At 29.4% G+C, this 10,860-nt stretch overlaps 1 protein-coding gene across 1 annotated transcript; it reads left to right on the top strand.

The window, feature by feature from the left end:
- Positions 1 to 1,165: 1,165 nt before the first annotated feature.
- On the top strand, positions 1,166 to 9,507 carry LOC107440748 (uncharacterized). The gene is made up of 3 exons (XM_016053761.5): positions 1,166 to 1,379; positions 6,045 to 6,847; positions 8,236 to 9,507. Exons 1-3 carry the CDS (start codon positions 1,332 to 1,334, stop codon positions 8,573 to 8,575), a joined length of 1,191 nt encoding a protein of 396 aa, XP_015909247.1. The 5' UTR covers positions 1,166 to 1,331; the 3' UTR covers positions 8,576 to 9,507.
- Positions 9,508 to 10,860: the final 1,353 nt, after the last annotated feature.

The raw sequence follows: 10,860 nt of genomic DNA on the forward strand, positions 1-10,860 counted from the left end.
ACTCAATTTTAAAATATCTAATTTTACAATGCAAAATTTGAAAGAAATAGGTTGAATTGTTCCTGAGAAATCAAATTTTAAAGGATTCTTATATTTAATATCGTCTGTACTATATTATATTCTATAAAACGGTAAAAATTTATTAATAATCAGCACAAATGATACTATTTCATGCAATTCGGTTGATTCTTTAATGTTTTACGAATTATATAAATGCAGAAATATATACTATTCTATAAGGAAGAAGAATATTCTACAACTGTTGCAGTTCTGAACGATCTGAAAAAATATTTATTCATTGGAATAAAGTAAGAAATGTTGACTTCACTTTAATTTGTAATGAATTGAAGACAAAAAAATGTATTTTACCGTATTACAAACATTTGTAATAGTATGCGATCCCGAAATCGGAAGTTGTCAGTTGCAAGTTTGTCGATAATACAAGTTAAAAATTATTGAGAAATTTTTCTTAAAAAATGTTTGGCATGTTCTGTTTCAGAAAGATTTATCAATGTTCTGGGGAGTTTTTTCAAGTTCTTCTGCATTTTCCTTAGGGAAATTTTGCTTCTTATTTGCTGCTAAGAAAATGGCTTCCGACTCTGCCAATGATTCTGATGGAACTAAATGAAAACTTTATAAATAAAAGCCTGAAATAACCTATCCGCTAGAGGGTGTACTCGAGCGTTGTGATATTCGAATACAGTAGTTTCGCTACTTTTGTAGCTCTACTTTCGACCACTGGAAATATTTATTTAGAAATTGAAAAAAATTATTTAAAATAATGCTAAAAGAACTATCATTAAATAAAGAATAATGGCGTCATGTGAAAACTATAAACTAGATCCTTTGAAAAATCAATTGCTATCGATTTTTAATTATTTTAAAGTTGAAGAAATTTGGAGCGGGCTTCAAAAGCTCCTTGTTGCAGAACTCACTCAATGTTTCGTTTTTGAAATCAATTCTTCCTCTTATATTAGCGAAACAAACTTGTAGATAGGTTACGTCATTGTTGTTTTTTGATTTTTTCATGGAATGAAAAACAAACGATAATTCCAAAGCAAAAGATTATTAAAAACGCACTAATTCTTTCATAATCATGTGTAACTAATTAATCACATAACTCACTAAAACTATGATATAGAATACAAAAGGGAAATTAATTTTAGTTGTTTATTGGTATTATAATTAGTTTCACTTTCTTTCAAAAGTACAATTTTTATCACACATTCGTATCTAAGTCGAGATATACTACAATGGTTCAATCATGATGATCTTTTAAAAGAGATGTTCACGATAAATAATTCCTTTTTTGTTATATTTTTTATCGTTGAATGGACATGAATTCGAACGAGTTTACACCAAATTCTCCATCTTTACAGGTAATGATTAATAATATTTTATAATATTGAGTGGTTTTTAACAATAAGATTGTTTTATAATTTATTCTTTTTCAGCAGTTTATTTGCACTTTTTTTTTAAAATTATCTTTGCTCAGGATGATTAGCCATTTTACAAATTAAGAAAAGGATTGTTTAAAATTTTCAAAATATTTATTAGGAGAAACGGGAGTTAATGGGGACATGAGGCTAAAGGGGATATCTTGATTATTTTTTTTATATATAAGTAAAATCTCCCGTGTGAGATATTGTAAATTGGAACTCTGTTGTACATTTTTATGTATATTTGAGTAATCACAATGTAAATATTTTAGTAGAAATTTATAAAATAAGCGATTTAAGGTGTGAAAGTAATTTTGAAATTTTCACTTTACTCTTTTATTTACATATTTTATTTTAAGAATTTAATTTGAAGATGTTATAAATGATATTATTGTTATTTTATTTATTGATTTTGTCATTTACTTTTGCTTCGTATAATTTCAATTAATCAGCATTAAGCCTAAGCAAACTAGTGTAGAGATATAAACGATTTGTGGCAGCAAATTTTTTTCTTATTAAATAAAAAAAAAAACAGTGTTGTACATTATGTAGGAGAGTGAAATTTTTTTATAGATTTCGAGATTGAAGATTATGATGTTCAATTCCTAAGAAAAAAATGCTTATAGTTCTTCTAACCATCTTTAGTTTATCCAGAAAAAAAAGCATTTCTCAAATCTCAAGAGAAGAAATAGTTACCAAACTTCCATTGCCCTTAAATACCCGGACTGCATCTCAATACAATTTTAATATTGACACTCCAATTTTTTTGATAAAAAACTTCAAAATATTTATCAAATAAGTTCAAATATGAATTCATTCAAAATTTCTTTCATATTATATGAAATGCTTTATGAAAATTTAGTATTTTAATTAAAATATGTTAATACTTACATATAATAAGGCCTAGATTGAAATTACTTTCATTTTGATTTCAGATACACCTTTTTGAGTTATAATAAATGACTTAGCAAGTTATCGTGGTTTTCCACGCTAGCCCTATGTATTGGAGCTAGTGTAGTCAAAAACAGCCTTTCTTTTTAAAAAGCATTATTACGGAAGAAAAAGCTTTACAACTTTTTAAGTCCAGATTAGGACTGGGCTATAAATCGATGTTTCGAGACATATCGATTTAACGCATATATCGGCAAGACGATACAGCGACTTTCATTCAAGGCGATGCATCAGAAATCTGATTTAAGCCGTCGAGTAAAGACAACGAGCGCAAAACGATATAGCGATATAGGACAAGCAAGGATACAAGATAACGATATAGCGATATAAAACTCTTCTCTTGCGTTCCGATGTCGACTCGCGCTGTGGAAGACGATGTTCGTTTCGTTATGTTGAAATGGCCTTGATTGGTGAGTTGTAGAATCAGAATCAGAGTTTTGAGAACACATATCGTTATATCACATGTTCCTTTTCGCACCTCTGAGCTTTTTTTTTTCTTTGTCGCGACTTTTCTTGAAGATTATTTTCAGTGGGACTAACTTCGTGATCGCCGATGTTACCTTGTTCTGAAGGCAATCTACTATTGAAAAGAATATATAAAGAAGAGTTTCTTCATTAATTAGATAAGTTTTTTTTTTAAAAAAAAAACTTCTTTTTATTTTTAAATGTGAAAATTATCGGCAATCTAATTTAGGCGCCCATAAAGAATTGAATTTGTTAGGTTATTTTTTTACTTTCTTTTAATTTATTAAAAACTTTTTGGATGAAACTTCTAATAATATAATGAGTTTTTATTACTGATTTTAAATTTATAAATCTTGTTGTTTTTATTTTTAGAAATAATGTTAAAATAAAATTTATTTTTGTCATTTGGATTTGGACATCAGTCAACAACTTTATTTATACAAAAAAACTTGAAAGGTTTGCGTATTTTTTTCATTTTTTCAAATCATTTAGCACTTCGTTTTATTAGAGAGTATAATAATTTTTTTTAAAAAATATTCTTTTCATATTATTTGTTAATTAGCTAAATATATTATCGAATATCACAATTTTTTTATTTTTAAGAAATTAAATCTTACTTTGTTTTTCGTTCATAATTCGGTCATTATTTAATTTAATTTAATTATTTATCTGAAATGATAAGGTCCCGCAGTGGACTGATCGTTAAGACACGATTCCCTGCAGATCACCGAAGTCAAGCATCACTGGCTGCGGTCAGTGTGCGGGAGAGTGACCACTTGGATCAGTCTGCGTAGGGACCGAGGATGTGCGGTATTGGTCCTCGTTAAATTGTTCTACCATAAAGTGCTTGACTTCGCGTGCAGGTCGTCGAGCTACCAAAGCGGGGGTGCCATCCCATCTGCAGAGGATCAAAATTGTGATGGCATGTCTTCGGATCATCCTCAGGGATGTTTCCCAGACCGTCGGCAATAGCCCTTTGTGCAGCTCTAGTGTGACGTAAGTGAACTATAATAACTGAAATGATAATAATAAAAAATAGTGTTTTAAAAGCGTTTTTTTTGTCTAAAATTTATTTAGCCTTTGTTTTAAACATACAAATAATTTTTAACGTTCCATTTAGAAATTGAACATTACGATCGAACTTAGTAATTATGTAATTATTTATGCATAATATGTACAAGAAAATATTAATTTGCAAAAACGCTTTAGAAAAAGTTTTTAACACTTTGTTTTACGCATATTATGAATTTCTAAACAAACATTTCAATAAATATTTTAAGTAAGATTTGTACATTGTAGTCAATTTATTTAATATCTTTCTTAAGCAAAACATATATATCTTCAAATTTATAAATTGATTTAAATCAATCTGAGTATGAAGTTTTGATAGAAATCTGACTTTCTGTGCCTTACAAGTAAATGAAATTCAAAAATACTATATCGCGATACATCGCTATATCGCGATGCAAAACTGACGATGCATCACGATATATAATTTCTAATATCGCCCACTCCTAGTCCAGATATAAACTAGAATGCAGTAGGACGTTAAAACTTTTGTTAAAAAAGTACTTCAAAAGTTAAAAATTATATTTAATAACGTTTTTTAACAAGTTTATAAAAAATGTCCACACTAGCAGTCCTCTCTTCTATAAGCCCTGTAGATCGCAGCCATTTATGAAAAAGACTTTACCAATCCAATAAAAAATGGCAACTTTGATTTTATTTTAAAATTTATGGAATATATCCCAGTGCTTTCATGCACAAAATTTAAATTTTTCAAATGCACATTATTTTAAAAGTTCGAACCATTATCCAATAAAAATTTTCGTTTTCTACCACACTCTTGTTAGATAACAAACCAATGACTCATGATAATCTTTATTTATAATCTTTACTGGTTATCTGGTTTACTGGTTTTTCGGTTATTATCTGACCAATGTCAGATAATAACCGAAATGACTTCTATTTCGGACTGCAGTCTGTTTCCTTGTAAACAAATAGGTCAAAATTTCAGATTAAAAAAATTGATTGCCTTTCATTTTGTTACAGTTAGTTTTAAGAATTAAATTAAAAAATAAGATTTGTTAAAAGTAAATATATAAAAAAAGTTTTGGATTTATTGAGTAAATTTTGAGTGATAAATATATCAGTAAAAGATATCGATCATTTGATTGAATAAGTATTCTGACAGAAATAGAAAGCAGAATTTTTATCCAATCAAATACTTGAAAAAATTTAGAATAGTTTATTACTTCATATAGAGAGCGGAAGAACAAAACAATTCGGAATGTACAGCATTTATGTACAGCACTTAATGTACAGCATTAATTATTCAGATATTTTACATTGATTTAGTATTCACCGAATATGAATATATTAATAAATCTTAACCCGTCCGGATCTCAATTACTACCTCGTTATTGTATAATCCTTATTTTAATATGATTCAGGGCATTATAATGGTCTTGTATAAATAATTTTATTTTACAGCTTAGAAAGGTTATTACTATACAATTTAAAGTGGCCATAAATTATAATAAGGTACTATAATATGGTGTCAGTAAATTTAACTATAGTTGGTTCGATGTGTCAAATATCGAAGGGGGGCGTAATTTAAAAAAAATATCAAATATTGTTTAAACATGAACCGATTTCTCTTAGAATATCCTGAATTAAATTGCGTATGCTAGCATTTCTATTTGATTTTGTCATTCATTATACATTTCGTCCTCGTTTAAATTTTCTTTATTTGCTTTTTGTTTTGCTTCTTTTTTTTTAAAATTATTATGTATATAACAAAATTCGCTTCATTTATTGTTCTCTTTGCCTCAATTTTTTTAAATTTTTTTTTAAATAAATTTAACTAATGTGATACGAATTATTGTCATCTTTATTGTCATCTGTATCATCTGTATTGTGCAGTTATGAATTTTGTAATGGTTTACTCACGTGCCGAGTTTTGTGCGAGCTAGACAGTCGTCCAGATGTGGACTATACGGTTAAGGGTTTTGCAAACTTAGATACGTGTCCACGTCTGGAAGAAAAGAAAAGAAAAAGAAAAGCATTTCTATTATCCTTCAACAATTAATATAATGTAATCAACCTTCAAACTGTCTATTAGAGCAAAAATGCCCCGTTACATCTATATTTTAACTTATTTTCATTATTATTATTTTTTTTCTTCAGATGGAGTTTCGTCCGCGACGCTTTTCTGACATCTCTGACTTGATGAGAAAGGAAAGATTTCAGAATGATTTAATCCATTTCAAATTCGATCGGACGACAAAAGAGAAAATACGTAAATTGGCTGAGTATATCTTAGAAACAGAATCCAGAGATAATGGTCTAGGAGAACAAAGTCACGAAAGAATTAAAGTTTTCGACGAGTTAAAATACCTGTTTGACGAACGATTCCGAATCTTGTTGAAACGAGTGGAAGATTGGAAACTTGTAAGAATTCCCCTCATTAAAAAGATTGAAGACTACATTGAAAGCTTGGATAAAAACTTTAAACTTAGCTCCATTGCTCGGTTGGTAGGATCGACAACTGACGTTGTAGGTTCCGTCGGCGGCTTGCTAATGAGTTCAGATAGTGCAAAATATGCTTTTAACATAGCATCAGCGTGCGGTTTGCTTGGAATTTTCGCTACAGTGGCGGAGATTACCTCTTCCAAAAAGATCTTGGATGATGTTAATGATTCTATTGAAGAGGATTACAAGTCATTGGACCTTATTGTGAAATGGTTTCATGGTAACGAGGATTTAGATTTTGCAGTTCAAGATTCAAGGATATTTCCGTATGGTGTAGACAAGGACATTGCCCTTCAAGTTCAAGAAGCTTCACACGAATTAGAAGACTATATGAAAGTGTTTGTATCAGCTTTAGCTTCCAATGTCAGAAAAGACAGTGATATTCTTGAGGATATAGATTTTCTACATGGTCTTCAAATGTTTACATGGAGTAATGTTGCCAGGTTATGGTGGAACAGGTAATGCTACTTTATAATATACTCAGAATTTAACTTAATGTGTAATAAGTAAAGTAAACATGCACATGTTATTTGACTATTAAATAAATTAGATGCAAATGAATTGGTTATATTATGCCTTTCATTCCATACATATGTATGAAATGATGCATAAAAATGCTGTAATATTTAAAAATTAAATTAGTCGAGGTTCTGAATTTCAATTCCTTGTTATTTTAAACTTTTTGTGCTAAATTACTTCATATTTTATTATATCACGGATGTTGAACTGCCAAGTCATATTTCAGATGTGTGCGGACGTCCCACAGTGCTCAATTCAATAACTTTGTAGCTTTGAACTGTACTCAGAAGACTAGGAAACTCTTTTAAATCTAACTTGTGGGGGTTAAGAGAACTTGTGTTAAGAGAAACTAATCTTTATTTTACGCTTCATGGAGATGCCCATAAATACATTGTCTACCATGCTATCCAGACGGCATTATAACTTGCTCATCAATGTTGGTGTTTTTTAACCAACTGTGATCGATGTTTGACTGGTAAAAAACAGATTATAATAAATTGTGTGCATTAAATAATTACTTCTTATTGGTCCATTAGGATTGCAACTTAAGTATACCCGACATTACGATTATTAGGTTTATCAAAAGTTATTCTAAGTATTTGATTTCATCTTTCTATATCGTTTATTATGATTGGTGTTTTAGTTTTTTCATTGGTATAGGTTCAATAATGTGGCACATGAAATTTTTTGCTCTTCAATAAGCAACCCATAATGGTAATTGAGTTAAACGGCACTTATTTGTAATTTGATCAAACAATGCTACATCTTTCCATTAAATTTTGGTGTGACATTGGGAGTAATTGGGCTTTTAGCATTTTTATATAGTTTTTCAAATGTTTAAAATAAAGCACTTATATATAGTTTATACTAAATAGTATAATTTTTTGAAAAGCAGTTTCCGCAGTTTGCTTAAAAAATATTTATTTATGATGTTTTGAATGAACTCTTGTTCAGTGTGGTGCACAAAAAGTCTCAGGGTTTTGTAACACGCGTACACGAGAGAAGAGTTTAAGAAGTTGATCTTTTTAATAAGATTTTTCAAAAATCTGGAATATTTATTAGAATAGGTAATTATTTCTATTTATAATGATTCATTTATTTATGTTTTTCAAAATAATTTTTCCCAAATATCTTACAGTTATTCATTTATGCATGTTTTTAAGATATGTAATTTTCAATAAACATCTACTATTATTTGTTTATATATACATAAGTTTTTCGAAATAGTTTTCAAACAGCATCTTACAATTATTCATTTATATATGTTCATTTTTAGGATAATTTTCTGCAAACAACTTACAGTTATCCATTTACATATTTTTTTCAGGATAATTTTCCGCAAGCATCCCATCACCCTTGACTTGAATAGAATGATGTTGCAGATGGAATTTGGGCAAATGCAATCTCTAGTCTTACAAAGTATTCCCTCCTTGCCACTAGAACAACAGCGATTAACTTCCTTGCCGGTTGCCGGAAGAATAATGTTAAACTGTTTAACCATATATGATTCAATGTTTTACATTCGCCAAGGAGCAAAGTCACTACATTCCGATAAATTAAGGAAACTTTTGAAAGAAATGAAAAGGGAATTACGCACAATCGATAGTTTAATTGAAAGAATGAAACCTGCTAACTTTAGCGAACAAGTTCAAGCAAATCTGAGCTGATTTTACTGATATTAAACTTCACGAAGCAAGAAAAACAAATGGTAACATTTCAGAATTTCCAACACGAATATGGTTTAAGTTTTCTGAGAAAAATACTGCAATAAGCATGTTCTGGATTATTATTAGTTTCTTTGAAGTTTTATTTTCGCATAATTGATGTTGTTTTAAACCTTTTGCATTACCTTTCAATAAATATTGCCATTGATTATCTTCGTATTGAACCAAAATATAATATTTGATGACGAAATCCTACAGGATGAAGAAAAACTGTCCAATCATTTTTGAAATTAAAAGAAATGAAACAGCTTGAAATGTTGCTTGTGCGTGTTGTAACTACTCATTTTTCCTGCAAGAGGAAATAAAAGTACTAAGAAATACAGAAAAATCATGAAAAAACTTCATAACACTGACATAACACATCAGAACTCGTCGTAACTGCAGGCGTAGCGTGTAAGAGGTGCACGCTTTTTGTTTTTAGAAAACTGTTCGTTTATTTTAAGTTTTATATATACATTACTATATAAATGAACATACATAGAAAAAATAATCATGCATATATTCATAAAATTTAAAATATACGAAGAGTTTTCAAAAAACAAAAGAATGCCCCCTTTGAACTTGTAACACTTGAAAAATAAACCAAACAAGAGGAAAAACTACATACGCAAATTTAGTGAATTGTTATGTGTTCTTAGTGCTACAAGCATAATAACTTGGTTATCTTTTAGTTTTAGATGTAAAAAAATGAAATTAGTTTAGTTTTGGATGAAATGTATTATTTAATTAGATGTATTTAATCCTCTATGCATTATAACCCATTTCCTTTAGTTAATGACTTAAGTTGAAATTTCTATGTTATGTTGAAACTTCCATGTTGTCAGATCACAAACTTCTTGAGTAATTAATAAAATCTAAAATATATAAATCTATAACAACAGAATGAAGAGTTTATATGTCTGTATGTTTCTCTTATACCCCCAGAACCGTTTGTTCTATCGCCCTGAAATTTGTACGGTGACTGCAATGAAACCAGTGATTCTAAAATTCGTTCGAAATTTTAAATTGTTATGTGTTTTTGTAATTAATTGTAATTAAGTTTAATTGTTGTTGTTTAATTGTAATTAAGTTTTATGAGTGGGTGCAACTTTTTTTGAATTGCCTTATTAGTTTTAAAAATATGACTAAAAGCGTAAAAAGTTAAATTAACATTAAGGGGTACGAACTTTGGATCGCTCTCCTGACCAAACTATGGGGACCATATTTCCCAGATTGCGGCTACCCCCTATATTTTGAAGGTTAAGAATCCAAATATGTAAAAAAAAATATGTTTATTCAGAGAAAGTACGTTTTTGTGTCTAATTTCGTAACTTAATTAATAGTTAGCACTAATTAATTAGCATATTTGAGGTCACCCCCCTGGAACCATTAAGATTGACACTTAGTTCGTGAAAACCCGCTCATTAGAACGAAAGTTATTCAGGGTGATTCATTTTTTTTTTGCGAACTGTACAATGTATTATGTTATATTTGACACTGATTAAAACTGCATCATATTGGGAAGCTTTAATCTATATTCAATTGTAAAATTGTTTTTTATGGTCCATCTAAAGAGATAAGTCACGCGTTAGTGGTGAATTTTGACTATCATGAGTTAGCTTCAAGCAACAGTTTCATGTCAAATGATTTTGAACAGAGTGATGGGAAGAGCAAATAAAAGCGTGTTTTGCTTAATCTAATAACGTAAAGTCACCGGGAGGAACAAAATGTAATAAATTTAAAAAATGGAATTATTTTAGCTTTATAAGTAGGGTTAATATATGTCTTTCAGTTTAGAGCAGAATTTTGTTGTGTTGTTCAGCATTGACATATTGATTGATTTCTTTTTAACACCCCGAAATGAAGACCAGGCATTCAGCTGGTGTATAATAATAAAATGAAGAAGAGTTTGACTGTCTGTGTGTATCTGTGTTTCTCTTATAATTCCAAAACAGTTTGCTCTATCATTCTGAAATTCGGGTAGCGGTTCCAAGGGTCAAAATTTGCTATAAATCGTAATTCTAATTTTTAATTAATTAGTCAAGTATATTCGCATGAAAAATTATTTTTTTTTGGCGTAGAACTTGCCGATCATAAATATGAGACTGCAGACGATTTCTCTCTCTTTCAAGTATTTGAAAGGTTACATCAGTGATATTTGCTAAGTTAAATCTCTCATGGAAAAAAGAGGTTTTTTGCATGTTCCTTAATATTTAAGTAACTTTAATCGTTAAACTCAATGCATAACT

Source organism: Parasteatoda tepidariorum, chromosome 1, assembly GCF_982258835.1.
Source record: "Parasteatoda tepidariorum strain Cologne lab strain chromosome 1, Ptep-v5.0, whole genome shotgun sequence".
In the NCBI taxonomy this organism is placed as follows: domain Eukaryota; kingdom Metazoa; phylum Arthropoda; class Arachnida; order Araneae; family Theridiidae; genus Parasteatoda; species Parasteatoda tepidariorum.